Source organism: Oncorhynchus tshawytscha, linkage group LG31 (genome assembly GCF_018296145.1).
Source record: "Oncorhynchus tshawytscha isolate Ot180627B linkage group LG31, Otsh_v2.0, whole genome shotgun sequence".
In the NCBI taxonomy this organism is placed as follows: domain Eukaryota; kingdom Metazoa; phylum Chordata; class Actinopteri; order Salmoniformes; family Salmonidae; genus Oncorhynchus; species Oncorhynchus tshawytscha.
This window is the reverse complement of record NC_056459.1, coordinates 16622938-16640360: the sequence shown is the minus strand read 5'-3', so window position 1 is coordinate 16640360 and position 17423 is coordinate 16622938. Positions and strand designations below refer to the sequence as shown.

Here is a 17423-nt window from a genome sequence, read left to right as displayed (position 1 = left end):
ATAAACAAGCCAATAACACAATAAACAAGTCAATGACACAGTAGAAAAAAGAAAGTCTATATACAGTGTGTGCAAAAGGCATGAGGAGGTAGGCAATAAATAGGCCATAGGAGCGAATAATTACAATTTAGCAAATTAACACTGGAGTGATAAATGAGCCGATGATGATGTGCAAGTAGAGATACTAGTGTGCAAAAGAGCAGAAAAGTAAATAAAATAAAAACAGCATGGGGATGAGTTAGGTAGATTGGGTGGGCTATTTACAGATGGATTATGTACAGCTGCAGCAATCGGTTAGCTGCTCAGATAGTTGATGTTTAAAGTTGGTGAGGGAGATAAAAGTCTCCAACTTCTGCGATTTTTGCAATTTGTTCCAGTCACTGGTAGCAGAGAACTGTAAGGAAAGGCGGCCAAATTAGGTGTTGGCTTTGGGGAGGATAAGTGAGATATACCTGCTGGAACGTGTGCTACGGGTGGGTGTTGTTATCATGACCAGTGAACTGAGATAAGGCGGAGCTTTACCTAGCATAGACTTATAGATGACCTGGAGCCAGTGGGTCTGGCGACGAATATGTAGGGAGGGCCAGCCGACTAGAGCATACAGGTCGCAGTGGTGGGTGGTATAAGGTGATTTAGTAACAAAACGGATGGCACTGTGATAGACTGCATCCAGTTTGCTGAGTAGAGTATTGGAAGCTATTTTGTAGACGACATCGCCGAAGTCGAGGATCGGTAGGATAGTCAGTTTTACTAGGGTAAGTGAAGTGAAGTGGAGGCTTTGTTGCGAAATAGAAAGCAGATTCTAGATTTAATTTTGGATTGGAGATGTTTAATGAGTCTGGAAGGAGAGTTTACAGTCTAGCCAGACACCTAGGTATTTATAGTTGTCCACATATTCTAGGTCGGAACGTCCAGGGTAGAGGTCGACCGATTATGATTTTTCAACGCCGATACCTATTATTGGAGGACCAAAAAAGTCGATACCGATTAATCGGCCGATTTTAAATGTATTTTATTTTCTTTGGAATAATGACAATTACAACAATACTGACTGAACACTTATTTTAACTTAATATAATACATCAATAAAATCAATTTAGCCTCAAGTAAATAATGAAACATGTTCAATTTGGTTTAAATAATGCAAAAATAAAGTGTTGGAGAAGAAAGTAAAAGTGCAATATGTGCTATGTAAGAAAGCTAACGTTTGAGTTCCTTGCTCAGAACATGAGAACATATGAAAGCTGATGGTTCCTTTTAACATGAGTCTTCAATATTCCCAGGTAAGACGTTTTAGGTTGTAAAAACGCACGAAAGTGCTGTTTGAATGAATGTTTACGCGCCTGCTTCTGCCTACCACCGCTCATTCAGATACTTGTATGCTTGTATGCTCAGTCAGATTATATGCAACGCAGGACACGCTAGATAATATCTAGTAATATCATCAACCATGTGTAGTTAACTAGTGATTATGATTGATTGTTTTTTATAAGATAAGTTTAAAGCTAGTTAGCAACTTTGCTTGGCTTAGTGCATCCGCGTAACAGGCAGTCTCCTTCTGGAGTGCAACGAGAGAGAGGCAGGTCGTTATTGCGTTGGACTAGTTAACTGTAAGGATTGTATCCCCCGAGCTGACAAGGTGAAAATCTGTCATTCTGCCCCTGAACAAGGCAGTTAACCCACCGTTCCTAGGCCGTCATTGAAAGTAAGAATGTGTTCTTAACGGACTTGCCTAGTTCAATAAAGATGTATATATAAAAAACGGCAAATCGGCGCCCAAAAATACAGATTTCCGATTGTTAGGAAAACTTGAAATCGCCCCTAATTAATCGGCCATTAATCGGTCAACCTTTTAGTCCAGGGTGGTGATGCCAGTCGGGAGGCCAGGTGCAGGCAACGAATGGTTGAAAAGCATGCATTTCATTTTAGTAGCGTTTAAGAGCAGTTGGAGGCCACGGAAGGAGTGTTGTATGGCATTGAAGTTAGTTTGGAGGTTAGCTAGCACAGTGTCCAAGGAAGGGCCAGAAGTATACAGAATGGTGTCGTCTGCGTAGAGGTGGATCAGGGAATCGCCTGCAGCAAGAGCAACATCATTGATATATACAGAGAAAAGAGTCGGCCCGAGAATTGAACCCTGTGGTACCCCCATAGAGACTGCCAGAGGTCCGGACAACAGGCCCTCCGATATGACACACTGAACTCTGTCTGCAAAGTAGTTGGTGAACCAGGCGAGGCAGTCATTAGAAAAACCAAGGTTATTGAGTCTGCCAATAAGAATATGGTGATTGACAGAGTCGAAAGCCTTGGCCAGGTCGATGAAGACTGCTGCACAGTACTGTCTTTTATCAATGGCGGTTATGATATCGTTTAGTACCTTGAGCGTGGCTGAGGTGCACCCGTGACCGGCTCAGAAACCGGAGAAGGTACTGTGGGATTCTAAATGGTCAGTGATCTGTATATTAACTTGGCTTTCGAAGACTTTAGATAGGCAGGGCAGGATGGATATAGGTCTGTAACAGTTTGGGTCTCGGGTGTCACCCCCTTTGAAGAGGGGGATGACCGCGGCAGCTTTCCAATCTTTAGGGATCTCGGATGATACGAAAGAGAGGTTGAACAGGCTGGTAATAGGGGTTGCAACAATGGTGGCAGATAGTTTTAGAAAGAGAGGGTCCAGATTGTCTAGCCCAGCTGATTTGTACGGGTCCAGGTTTTGCAGCTCTTTCATAACATCTGCTGTCTGGATTTGGGTGAAGGAGAAGCTGGGGAGGCTTTGGCGAGTAGCTGCAGGGGTGGGGGGGCGGAGCTGTTGGCCGGGGTTGAAGTAGCCAGGAGGAAGGAATGGCCAGCCGTTGAGAAATGCTTATTGAAATGTTCGATCATCATGGATTTATCAGTGGTGACTGTGTTACCTAGCCTCAGTGCAGTGGGCAGCTGGGAGGAGGTGCTCTTGTTCTCCATGGACTTTACAGTGTCCCAAAAGTTTTTGGAGTTAGAGCTACAGGTTGCGAATTTCTGCTTGAAAAATCTAGCCTTTGCTTTCCTGACTGCATGTATTAGTTCCTGACTTCCCTGAACAGTTGCATATCGCGGGGACTATTCAATGCTATTGCAGTCCGCCACAGGATGTTTTTGTGCTGGTCAAGGGCAGTCACGTCTGGAGTGAACCAAGGGCTATATCTGTTCTTAGTTCTGCATTTTTTGAACAGGGCATGCTTATCTCAGATGGTGAGGAAATTACTTTTAAAGATTGACCAGGCATCCTCGACTGATGGGATGAGGTCAATATCATTCCAGGATACCCAGGCCAGGTCGATTAGAAAGGCCTTCTCGCAGAAGTGTTTTAGGGAGCGTTTGACAGTGATGAGGGGTGGTCGTTTGACCACAGACCTATAGCGGATACAGGCAATGAGGCAGTGATCGCTGAGATCCTGATTGAAAACAGCAGAGGTATATTTGGAGGGCAAGTTGGTCAGGCTGTGTTGAGTTATTTTGAGGGGACAGCTAATTTACACTGTTATACAAGCTGTACACTCACTACTTTACAGTGTAGCAAAGTGTCATTTCTTCAGTGTTGTCACATGAAAAGATATACTCAAATATTTACAAAAATGTGAGGGGTGTACTCACTTTTGTGATATACTGTATGTTGAAGAGGGTGGGGCGTAAGCTGCATTCCTGTCTCACCACACAGCCCGGTGGGAAGAAATGTGTTTTTGCCTATTTTAACAGCACACTTGTTGTTTGTGTACATGGATTTTATGATGTTGTATGTTTTTTGCTCAACACCACGTTCTATCAATTTGTATAGCGGACCCTCATGCCAAATTGAGTCAAAGGCTTTTTTCTCTCTCTCTCTCTCGCTCTCAAACTCTCTCTTTCTCTCTGTATAAGGTTTATGTAAGATTTGTAATCTCTGTGTCTGTTCTCTGGTCCTCTCTGTGGGGTGGTCAGTGCTTTCGATGGTGAGCTGGACAACATCACAGTGTGTAGAACCCCTCTATCACATGCAATCTTATTCATTAGAATCTAAAAGGCAGAACTGATTCTAGGTCAGCCTTCCTACTCAGAGATTCTTTATGAGCACACACCAGATCTTAGGGTTAACTCTTCTTGACATTATAATGGTGTCATTCTTGCTCATGGAAAACCTTGTCGCTGGTTAGATGGTACTGTACTTTTCATTGATACTACTTTGCTTATATCCTTCCCAGACTAATGTGATGAGAATATGTTAGTTTTGATAATGGCATGAACATACTATTGGACAACTTTAGGTGGATACTGTGTTATGTATGCAGTGACTGTTGCTAAACTGTATTTTGTATTCCACCACGTTAGGTGGCCCACTCATCCCAGCCACCGGGTGTGTCACAAATGGCACCATATACCCAATATAAACTCAGCAAAAAAAGAAACGTCCCTTTTTCAGGACCATGTCTTTCAAAGATAATTTGTAACTTCACAGATCTTCATTGTAAAGGGTTTAAACACTGTTTCCCATGCTTGTTCAATGAACCATAAACAATTATTGAACATGCACCTGTGGAACGGTCATTAAGACACTAACAGCTTACAGACGGTAGGCAATTAAGGTCACAGTTATGAAAACTTAGGACACAAAAGAGGCCTTTCTACTAACTCTGAAAAACACCAAAAGAAAGATGCCCATGGTCCCTGCTCATCTGCGGGAACGTGCTGCACGGAGGCATGAAGACTGCAGATGTGGCCAGGGCAATAAATTGCAATGTCCGTACTGTGAGAAGCCTAAGACAGCGCTACAGGGAGACAGGACGTACAGCTTATCATCCTCACATTACCACGTGTATCAACACCTGCACAGGATCGGTACATCCGAACATCACACCTGTGGGACAGGTACAGGATGGCAACAACAACTACCCGAGGAACACCAGGAACGCACAATCCCTCCATCAGTGCTCAGACTGTTCTCAATAGGCTGAGAGAGGCTGGACTGAGGGTTTGTAGACCTGTTGTAAGGCAGGTCCTCACCAGACATAACCGGCAACAGCGTCGCCTATGGGCACAAACCCACCGTCGCTGGACCAGACAGGACTGGCAAAAAGTGCTCTTCACTGACGAGTTTTGTCTCACAAGGGGTGATGGTCGGATGGTCGAAGGAATGAGCGTTACACCGAGGCCTGTACTCTGGAGTGGGATCGATTTAGAGGTGGAGGGTCCGTCATGGTCTGGGGGGGTGCGTCACAGCATCATCGGACTGAGCTTGCTATCATTGCAGGCAATCTCAACGCTGTGTGTTACAATTAAGACATCCTCCTCCCTCATGTTGTACCCTTCCTGCAGGCTCATCCTGACATGATGCTCCAACATGACAATGCCACCGCGCACAGAACGAGCAGTATGGCTGATGTCAGTGTTCTGCCATGCCCAGCGAAGAGCCCGGATCTCAATCCCAATGAGCACTTCTGGGACCTGTTGAATCGGAGGGTGAGAGCTAGGGCCATTCCCCCCCAGAAATGTCCAGGAACTTGGTGGAAGAGTGGGGTAACATCTCACAGCAAGAACTGGCAAATCTGGTGCAGTCCATGAGGAGGAGATGCACTGCAGTACTTAATGCAGCTGTTGTCCACACCAGATACTGAGTGTTACTTTTGATTTTGAATCTTGTTATGTTCATACAAATATTTACACGTTAAGTTTGCTGAAAATAAACGCAGTTGACAGTGAGAAGACATTCCTTTTTTGCCGAGTTTACTATATACACAGCTAGTGCGCCCAAAATAAAATAAATAGTGTGTTGTTTGGGACACAGAAACTGAAAATGCAATATTGCTGGTTTATCTTGGAGCTAGAGCATGAGCTGTGTCAGTTGTCTCAATCAGAGGAACCTTTTGTCTTTGAAGGAAAGGCCCATTGAAAAGGTCTATTCCTAAATAGATATCACCATGATGTGTTCTCTTGTACCTGTATGAAAACATGAATTGACTGATACATGAAAGGCACGTATCAAGTCTTTTAACCATCACACATGATTAAAGTACTTGACTCCATTGTTTTAACAATCAGCTTCTTTCAAACCTAACAAATAGGCAGTTCATTTGAGAGACATTGAAATAGAGTGAGCAAGAGAGGTACACAACCACATGACTTTGACAGATAGGTGAAAGGGGAGGAGGACAGTGGGGGAATGGGGGGAGAGACCATGCTCTCTTTCTCTCTCGCTCTATCGCTCTCTCCAGCTGACTCAGGCCTGTGGGGTGTGTGTGTGTGTGTGTGTGTGTGTGTGTGTTCAGAGCCATCAGTATCACTGTGGTAATTCAGGACTCTATGTGCCCAAATTATAATTAGACATTCGCCAAAGCGCTCAACCAATTGATTTCCTTAAAAAAAGGCCATCTGTGGACCAAGTGGGTGTATTCAGACAACACTCCTGTCTCTCTCTCACACACACACTTTGAGCTTTATCACACGAAACATTACACAAGGAGAGGAAGTCTTGTTGTTCTGATTGTTCATTTACCAAGCTTGAATCGAGGAGTGTAATTGAAAATGGCCCCCATCATCATCATCATCATCATGGCGGAACTATAATAAAGGCACACACACACATAGTCCACCCACTGCTCCCTATATCTATCTAACCCAGACTGATCTTTCATTTATCACTGCTGTGTCAGCCACCCTCACTCACTCTCTCACTCACTCACACACACACACATAGTTCACCCACTGCTCCTTATATCTATCTAACCCAGACTGATCTTTCATTTATCACTGCTGTGTCAGCCACTCTCACTCACTCTCTCACTCTCACACACACACACACAGTTCACCCACTGCTCCCTATATCTGTCTAACACAGACTGATCTTTCATTTATCACTGCTGTGTCAGCCACTCTCACTCACTCACACACACACAGTTCACCCACTGCTCCTTATATCTATCTAACCCAGACTGATCTTTCATTTATCACTGCTGTGTCAGCCACTCTCACTCACTCTCTCACTCTCACACACACACACACAGTTCACCCACTGCTCCCTATATCTATCTAACCCAGACTGATCTTTCATTTATCACTGCTGTGTCAGCCACACTCACTCACTCACTCACTCACTCACTCACACTCACTCACTCACTCACACACACACAAACACACATCACAACAGACAACTTTCTGTGAACCCCACTACAGCCAACAGGCACTCCCCAGCTACCTTTGATAAGGCTGCAATTATTGTCCTGATGCCAAGTTGCATGTAGATAGATTATCATTTTATCCTTAAAATTATGTAAATAACTAAGTATAAGTGGATGTATGCACACCCCATGCCCTGTACCCATTATGCACTTCACCCCTCCAGCCAGCTGTTCATCAAAGGAGGGGGCTATGGGAGGAGGGTTTGAGTTGTGTACAGCAAACGTGCACACTAAGATGGCACCTCTACAATTTTCTCTTCACACTCTTCAATTACCAAATTTTCCTCCAATGTAGCACTAATGCAATTCCACAAAATACACAACATGTACAGCAGCAGATTGGCAAAAATCCAAACAGGTTGTCTCATGGAAGCCTTTAGCCTAGATTCAAAGCATACACATACTGTAATTGACACTGCCGGACTGCACACGAGACCCGGCTGCAGTTTAGAGTTGTCATCAGGACTGAAAATTAGATCCCTGTCCGATGCAAGCCCGATGAGCTGAAGCCCGAGCCCAGGCCTGGCCCAACATCACAGAAATGAAATGAGGCCGAACCTGAAATAAAACTGATTTCTAGAAAACAGCAGGCTATATTGATTTAAACTGGTGTTGAAAACAGAGCGGCGGAGTTGGGTGGCAGCGGACTGAGGAGACGAGGAAACCGCTATTGGGCTTAGAAGAAGCGCAGAGAAAGGAAAATTCACCTTCGCTATGATCAACTGAATGATGCAAATATTGTAATATTGTAATTGAAGGCATGTTTCAAATTCTTGCTTATACTAACACTCCCAAAGTCATATACAACTGTTTTAACGCAATAGTTGTGTGTGGTCACCTACATGATAATTTCAGCACCGTTTTGATTGGGACAGAGCCATGGCACTGCTTTAAGACAACGTAGGGGACTTTAACGTGCGGAACTCATACAGATAAATCAATCAATGTCAGATCTTTGTTTTCACTGAATCTCCGTTTCGATATTTGGTAACAATTAGGCTGGGGAAATGTTAGCTTAATTGAGGTGAAGGCTAATGATGAGTCCCGTGTGGCTCAGTTGGTAGAGCATGGCGCTTGCAACGCCAGGGTTGTGGGTTTGATTCCCACGGGGGACCTGATAATCAATTAAAGTGATTTTGTTTCACTGAATCTCTGTCTGTATATTTGGTTAATGGATCTCTGGTTGGACAGGTGGAATTGGAAGCTCATTTATTTGTTTGCTCATCTATCACTAATCAGAAACATTTAGCATGCAATAATGTAGCCTAAATCAAGTGTATTATCTATCTATTGACTCACGTAGTAGTAGCTTTATATAGTGCCTAGGCTACTTTCCTATGATCCCAATTCCACTGAAACCCCAAATCCTGACTCCTGTCTCGCATGAAAATGTATAACTTTATTCTGTAATCCATAGGTTGCATTATCAAAGCACGTCTCGCTTATTTATGTGAAAATACAAGGGGCACAACTTTCACTGGGGATGGGGGGACATTCTGAAATGGCATTTTTGTCCTCCCCAGTTTTATGATAGAAAACGAGGCAACGGTGTGCTTTAGGACCATGCGGACGCCTCCGAGTGGTCGGGTGGGCTGTTTGGAGTGTTTTTCCGACCGGATAAAATGAAAAATAATAATTATGTCCCCCACTTCTAAAACCAAAGTTGCGCTCCTGTAAAATACCCTTATAACATTTCCCCTGCTTCTCTGCGCTGTCTTGTAATTACTGCCCATATGTGAACTTCGGTTGAGAATGTGTGATCAAGAAAAGGTATGAGAGTAGATATGGATATTTTTTTTGACAGAGTTGGTCCCCTTTAAGATACCTTGATATCTCCCGAGTGGCGCAGCGGTCTAAGGCACTGCATTAGAGTGCTAGAGGCGTCACCGCGACCGGGACACCCATGAGGTCGCGCACAATTGGCCCAGCGTCGTTAAGGTAGGGTTTGGCTGGCTGGGATGTCCTTGTCCCATCGCGACTCCTTGTGACGGCCGGGCACATGCACTCTGACTTCGGACGCAAGTTATACAGTGTTTCCTTTGACACAATGGTGAGCAGTGTGTCAAAAACCTCCCTCTGGATCCTGGGCTGCCCTCAGGTGGTAAGGGTAGGCACCAACACATCTGCCACATTGATCCTCAACACTGGGGCCCCTCATGGGTGTGTACTTAGTCCCCTCCTGTACTCCCTGTTCACCCATGACTGCGTGGCCAAGCACGACACCAACACCATCAAGTTAAGTTAAGTTTGCTGACGACACAACAGTGGTAGGCCTGATCACTGACAACGATGAGACAGCCTATAGGGAGATTAGAGAACTGACAATGTGGTGCCAGGACAACAAACTCTCCCTCAATGTGAGCAAGACTAAGGAGCTGATCCCATTAACATCGACGGGGCTGTAGTGGAGCGGGTCGAGATTTTCAAGTTCCTTGGTGTCCACATCACCAACGACCTATCATGGTCCAAACACACCAAGACAGTCGTGAAGAGGGCACGACAAAACCTTTTCCCCCTCAGGAGACTGAAAAGATTTGGCATGGGTCCCCAGATCCTCAAAAAGTTCTACAGCTGCACCAACGAGAGCATCTTGACCGGTTGCATCACCGCCTGGTATGGAAACTGCTCGGCATCTGACCTTCAGGCCCTACAGAGGGTAGTGCGTACGGCCCAGTACATCACCGGGGCCAAGCCTCCTGCCATCCGGGACCTATATAATAGGCGGTCAGCCCATAAAATTGTCAGAGACTCCAGTCACCTGAGTCATAGCGGTACCGGAGCGTCAAGTCTAGGACCAAAAGGCTCCTTAACAGCTTCTACCCCCAAGCCAAAAGACTGCTGAACAATGAATCAAATGGCCACCGGACTATCTACATTGATACCCCCCCCTCCATTTGTTTTGTACACTGCTGCTACTTGTTGTTTATTATCTATGCATAGTCACTTCACCCTGACCGACATGTACGAATGACCTCAACTAACCTGTACTCCCACACACTGACTCGGTACCCTCTGTATATAGCCTCGTTATGTTATTGTGTTTTTAAATTTTTTTTTACTGTATGGGCGCTTCTGATTTTGGTAGTATTTCCCGGGACTCTCGGCATAAATATAAATTATTCCCAGTATTGAAACTTTGTAGATTTTCTGGAAAATATGAATCCCTAATACACACACACACACATTGACATGGACACACCAGCCAGATCGCTCAAGATCCGCTGCGAAATTTGACGTCCATCCAGGTAAGCAGGACATGAGTAGATTACTTCAAAACAGGCCACTAGGGGCAATGGTGACTGCTATTACCGTACAGTAGGTTTGGGGTTTGTTAGGGCATTGTGGACGGGGCTGTCGGAAGCCGTAAACTGTGAGCTCCGGCTCCGAGGGTCGCTGGTTCAATCCCAGTGCTAAGCACTCGCTTTTTATTTTGGGAGGTTTCAACCTATCCAAACATGAACCTTTAACTTAACCATTCGGAAGGAATGCTTAAACGTAACCATGGAGATGTTTTTGTTAAAACATGTTATATAGTTGACCTGAACCACTTTCTGTGGTACGCAAGAATGTGCGTGTATCTGTGTGCGTGTGTTAATGTTGTCATTGCTGCTCTCTGATTCCACTTACTGACTCTGTGCTGCTCTAACACTCCTCCAACACACACACACACACACACACACACACACACACATACAGCACAGCACATTTACATCTAGCCTACTTCCATACTATACTATACTATACAACAGCCATGATCGTTATGTGCTGGAGACAAGTCTTCTATCATGCATCGTTATGTACATAGTATGGGACCATAGGCTGCATCTTCATGTATGTCACAGTCTCTCTTTCTCTGTTGTGTGTTGTTCTCCCTGTTAAGGCTTTAGAGCTGTGCTTGTGTGTGTATATGAGTGTGTGTGTGTGTGGTTGAAGTTCCATCTATGTCCACTCTGTGTCACTGTGGGAAGCATGTCTAGGGCACTCTTGGCATAGGAGACCTGTTCCTCGGGGGGCCAAGACTGTGACCTATAACAACAACAGAGCTGAATCTGACCTGAAAGGCATTCTACTAACAAACTCTACTGCAAAGTTCTCTCGGTTTGAAAGAGCAACTGAGCAAACAGACTTTTCCTCCGCAATTGTTTTTGTCAGCAGACAGTTTGCTTTGCATCACTTCAGTATTGGTTGAGATGTTGGGATCATCATTCATAGCCTATATACGATACATACAAATGAAGCCTTCTTAAGCAAATCGTACAAAACCCTTCGTATGTCTTTCAGGCTCCAATGGTGTAAGCCGACGCATCACCGTGGGGGATTCTGACAGTCCGCACACAGGTGAGAATAAGTGCCATCAGAGACACTCATCTATACACGGCTCTGGGTACCTTCTGTATAGTTAACAATGTCATACTGATCTCCTAGAAACTGACTGGAAATACAGAGAGCTAGAGAGTTACGTTTAAGTGCTATGTTTTTTGTGAGTTGTCCATGTAATCTCCAGCTCTATCTCCCTCCAGCCCAGGCCAGTATCAGAAGGCAGGGGAGGGTATGAGAATGGTGTCTATGCCCTGAAGCCCAGCAGCATGTCAGGTAACACATTGACGTATTCATCTACTTTGTAGGAACAGTCTTTTTGGGGAGGCGCATGTCACAGCACAGAATGCCTCACTGGTCTGGGTCAAAATGTGTGTGTGTGTGTGGGGGGGGGGGTTGTTTACTGCATTAAATTGAAAATAATGTCCTCATCATCAGGGCTTTTGACCCAGGCGAGTGTGGCATGCTGTGCTGTGCTGTCTTGTGCTGTGCTGTGCTGTGCTGTGCTGTGCTGTGACGCTCACAAAAAGAGACTGTTTCTGTTTCTAAATGCTTTCTGCTTCTCGTTTCTAGAGCAAGGAGACAAATGCACCACCCCCCGCTGGAAACATGAGGCCATGCAAAATGGTACAGTTCTATACCTCCCTCTCAACTATTCTAGCTGTCTATGTATCTACATCAGTGTTGGCTGCTGAGGGGAGGACAGGCTTGTGGTAATAGCTGGAATGGATCAATGGAATGGCATCAAACACATGTGTTTGATACCATTCCACTCCTTCTGCTCCAGCCATTACCACAAGCCTGTCCTCCCCAATTAAGGTGCCACCAACCTCCTGTGATCTACATAGTACAGTTACAGTCCTCCCTGTCATTCTATCTCTCTACATAGTTCTGTTCCTCCTCCTCATACTTCTCTATTCTATACTGTCTGTCTGGGTTGTGGGGTTATAGTAAAGTAGTCTTGTGGGGTTATTGTAAAGTAGTCTTGTGGGGTTATAGTAAAGTAGTCTTGTGGGGTTATAGTAAAGTAGTCTTGTGGGGTTATAGTAAAGTAGTCTTGTGGGGTTATAGTAAAGTAGTCTTGTGGGGTTATAGTAAAGTAGTCTTGTGGGGTTATAGTAAAGTAGTCTTGTGGGGTTATAGTAAAGTAGTCTTGTGGGGTTATAGTAAAGTAGTCTTGTGGGGTTATAGTAAAGTCTTACATTGGGGGTAGTTGAACAACAGTGAAGAAACACTGCACTAAAAGGTGCTCTCAGAATATATTTTGTCATTAGGAGAATGACATGTACTATTGAAAGGTTTCTGACCCTATTGAACTCGATTTGATCTAATATATGTCATATGGTTGAGGTAGAAGGAACAGTCAGAACAGTCAGTGACATTCTAAACCACTGTATAGCAGCTCACATATGAATTAGAGATCCAATCATTAAATCATTTCCCCATTTCAGATGCACCTTGATCTTCCCTTTCATTCTCGGAAAGCTGTGTGTATGTGTGTGTGTGTGTGTGTGTGTGTGTGTGTGTGTGTGTGTGTGTGTGTGTGTGTGTGTGTATGTGTGTGTGTCCGCTGGCCTTACTGACAGAGATCTGAACTAAATAGTAATGTCTGCGTGGGAGAGAGATAGCGTCATGCCAGCTGGGTACTCTCGGTGTCTGTGTTTTATTCATGTGGAAATGTCCAGGCTGAATATGGAAACAGACAGGGTTTGGTTGGGTCCTCTCTGTCACTGTTTAAAGAGGAGAAGCTCTTCTGCACACTGCGCTTGCAAAGTGTCAAATATATATTTTCTGTGCCAACGTTTCAGCCTCACAGCCTTAGGCAGAGCCATGAATGTTAGATGTTTGTTACTGTTACCTGGCAGAGGATCCGTGTGCAGTGATGAGGTCAAAGGCATTCACGTGTCACTCCTTTTGCCATGGGTAACATAGAGGGCTGCTTCTGTATTGTTGCCGGGTAAAGTAGTATAATTGTGTGGTTTTCTCTTCTACAAAAATAATTTTACCCTAAGGCAGATAGTGTGCTATTTGATGAACCCATTCATTCTATTTCATGAACCCATTCAACCCACCCCCACCCCCTCCACACACACACACTCCCCTCTTTTAGTGCTCCATTTTTAGGTTCCGTTTTGAATAATTCAGTTCTCTGTCTCTCATCCAGATGGATGCGGGACACAACATGCTGTCTGTCTGTCCGTCTGTCCTGTAGCTCTCACTGAAACCTTTTGAATGTCTGTCTTTCTCTCCCCCTATGTCTCGTGCGTTCAGAGAGAGAGAGAGAGAGAGAGAGAGAGAGAGAGAGAGAGAGAGAGAGAGAGAGAGAGAGAGAGAGAGAGATAAGTAGGTGTTCTAAAACTTTTGGCCAGCAGATAATTGTGTCAAGGCATCAGTTAGTTACTGTAACTCAAATGGCATTGAAGGACCAGAGCCCAATGGAGAACTGGTCAAAACTAGTGCATTGGGTTTCATTAGGGGCACGTCATTGCGTCATACAGTACGTCTTGATAGGTAAGAACAGAAGAAGGGTAATGGAGGGTGATGAAGAGACTGGATTCACATTTATTTATCCCCAAAATTAAAGTGTTTCTGGTCATCATCACTCATTCTGCCGTTGTTTTGTTGTCCATTTGGTGTACAGATGTCAGATTAGCATTAGCACATACTAACACAAATTAACAGAGCCTAAGGGACAGTTCACCCAAATTAGAAAATAACATATTTGTTTCCTTACCCCTTATCTATGGATGAGAAAAGACATCATTCCATGGTTTGGTTTTGGTTACCTGGCCACTGTCACCAAACGCTAACCTTAGCGCTTTTGTCCAAATATCTATTCAAGACAATGTACCAGATAATAGCATATTTTACATTTCTTAGTGACATTATTGAGCTACACAATCAGTTTCCGACATGTTAGGTTATTTGGACCTGAATAGCAGTATTGACTACTAGCATCTGCTTGTCGTTAACTATGACACCATTGCCTGAGATTCACCAAACACCATAATTCCTTTTCTGAGTAGGCTTCCCCTGTGAGCAGGTCGATAATCTCTAGACATTTCCCACTGAAAAGGCATCTAGTAGTAGTAGATCTAGTAGTAGGTATAACTCTGAACATGATCCGGCAGCACTGTGCACTGTTGTGGCACAAATTACTTTATGGATTACCAACAATGGAACTTCTAATTATCACACTAGCTACCAATATTAACGGAAGTGTAAAGAATATATGTTTAATTTAGTACCAGAAAATATAGGTGCCATTAGCAGAAAGCCCCAGGAAAAGACCATTTTCTTGTTATTGTTAACACACTTGACACCTCGTGAGCTAATATAGTGATGAACCTAATAGACTTTAGTCACACTCACTTTGGGGTGAACATTGCAGTGTTCATTGAGAATCATTGAGGCTCTCCCAACGGTTTGCCTCGGCTCACCCCGGCCTTGTGAGGGGAAGGTTGCCCGGGGCCTGGTGTTAGCCTAGTGTCCTCCTCAGGTAACACAGTGTTGGACGGGGACATCTGGCTCAGGATAACACGTCACACCAGGCCCTATCCTTGCAAGACTGAAGCCTGCCATCTGAAAATTGTTGTTGACCAGCTTTGAACCCTCTGAGACCTCAAGTGATCGATTAGGGAGGGAATATATTAGCGAAAAGCCTGCTTCGCTATCCAGTATCGACAGGTGCTGAGGAACGGCTCTCCCTGGTACTGTTATACCCATATCCATAGATCCGCTGACCTTTCTGTGAGACCTCAGAAATACAACAGAAATGGCATAATTCATGGTTATCCTTGAATGTATTAACGCATGGGAACAACGGTCACCTCACCTCTGTGGATCAGTTAACGGTTCAACCCTAGCATTATCACTGGCAATGCCTGGGTCTGGAGGAACAATCACACTTGCTCCAAAAAAGATCCCAATCTTTGGGTGAGTTTTGAGTAGATATTAGTGTTTATGTTTAGAGGGAGATATAATTTTTTCTAAAAAATATATATATATATATTTTTTATTCAGGAGAGATTTTAATTGAGTGAAAGAGTGATTTTATTCTGTTTATGAACAAATAGTATATCTACGGTGTGTGCATGGCATCTAAGATTGAAATGATGCCTTTGCAATACTATATTTGATTGTTGAATGACTGTTGCTGTCTTGGTGTTTGGGGTTTTAGTGGTAAGCAGCTCGAGCTCTTTGAAGCGTCTGTAGAGTCGATGGAGTCGTCAGAAGAGTGGATGCAAAAAACTCTGCTCTCTGAAACGTTTACTACTCAGTAACTGTTACTTAGTACCATGGAGATGTTCATTTCACGGTGGTGCAACCCAGTAGACCAAATGAACGAATTAATGAACCTATTATTTGATCAGTCAATTAAGTAATTGAATCTTGAAGGATCTGTTTGAATTCATCACTATTGAAACATTGTGTTGAACAAATTCATTGAGTCAACATAGCTGAGCAATTTTTTTAAGCGTTCTTTATCAACGTAATAACGTTGCATTAACGTTGTTAGTTGGTTGAATTTGTCAAAGTAATTAATGTACACAGCTTTGGTCTGATTTCAACACAGATTTCAACCACAATTCAATAATAGGGTTTCAAGGTTTTGATTGAATTCATGTTTGATGGCAACTCAGGCAAACAAAGCAGAATATAGATCAGACATCTTTTGTGTTTCTGTAAGAGTTATATAATTAATGATTATGTTGTATACTTGGCAATATTGGTCCAGAAAGTATGCAATCCCAAAGGAAAGTTGATCAATATGAAGTGTGTTTATGTTTCAATTCAGTGTAAAACTCGAATTCACTGTATGTTTTATGGTCACTTATCTTTTTTGTGTATAATGTATTTAAACTGTGTCTAAATTCCTCTGTCTGTTTCTGTCTCTATATGTTGTCTACTGCTAGCAGCACCATATTACCAAGTAAAATAAATGATGGTTATGTGTAAATGTACTTAGCGAATAAAAGTGATTCTGATAATAGTAGGGTTGTGTAACGCCCTCAAACGTCAGCTTAAAAACAAGTTCTAGCTCTAAAGCGATCAATTCCTCAGATGAAGAAATAGTTACACTAGATACAAATAACATTAACAAAAAAGACAGAAAACACCCCAAACTGAGAAAAAATACCCTTATCTAGAACAGATTGCAGAGTATTGACTGGAGTTATATTGTCTGATAGAGGACTCGGGACAGCAACTGTCAAGCGTCTAAGGAACAGGAATGAGATTAAGGGCCACGGAGGACTTCACCTCATGAAAAAGTTAAACTGGTATCAAGGGCCACCTTAGGAGCAGATTTGCCTCAAAGCGCCTTACTTTTAGCAGCTGTTATGTGTTGATTGTGTTGCAGTCTTAGCCACAGTCGTCTGAGCCCACTCCGGTGTTGTGTCACTGGTTACGATAGGATGGCTGGTCACGTGGATACATATTTTTAGAAGGGTATTTTTATGGATCCATTGGCTGCATCGGAAATGGCACCCTATTCCCCTAATGTCTCTGGTCAAATGTAGTGCACTAAAAAGGGAATAGGGTGCCATTTTGGACACCTCCACTGTGTTTAAGTGACTATAGTGTGCCTCTGTCTTTGTCTCGCAAACACGTCTGTTCAGCATCTTCTTTGATTAATTATTTGATTGTTCAGAATCGCCTTATATGCGCTTTTATCTTTTGATTCATTAGTCTAGTAATGAAAACAAATTGTTATTTTGTTTGTAAACGTGTGCATTTATGTAATAATTCATCTAAACGTATTTAAGGTTCAACACAAGGGATAATCAACCAGGGGCTATGCGTTCTCTGGAAAATTGTGAACAATGTAGAAGATGTGTTCCATGACCCGCTATCAGAGTGGAACTTACCCTCCACAGAGTTGCATTATTTTCCAAAGAACGCATAGAGCCCTGAGTTGATTAT

The 17423-nt window shown here is 43.5% G+C and overlaps 1 protein-coding gene across 11 annotated transcripts in view; it reads left to right on the top strand.

Moving 5' to 3' along the window:
• Window positions 1–17423, top strand: part of LOC112229625 (thyroid hormone receptor beta) — a 116356-nt gene that overhangs the window by 79203 nt on the left and 19730 nt on the right. For 7 of the 11 annotated variants that reach the window (XM_042309919.1, XM_042309916.1, XM_042309918.1 and 4 more), the window contains 3 exons: window positions 11463–11519; window positions 11702–11774; window positions 12072–12125. In XM_042309919.1, coding sequence (XP_042165853.1) covers window positions 11768–11774; window positions 12072–12125 — 61 coding nt within the window. In that variant the 5' untranslated portion in view covers window positions 11463–11519; window positions 11702–11767. The remainder of the gene's footprint in view (window positions 1–11462; window positions 11520–11701; window positions 11775–12071; window positions 12126–17423) is intronic. The other 4 variants (XM_042309917.1, XM_042309923.1, XM_042309925.1 and 1 more) reach the window with 1 other exon arrangement.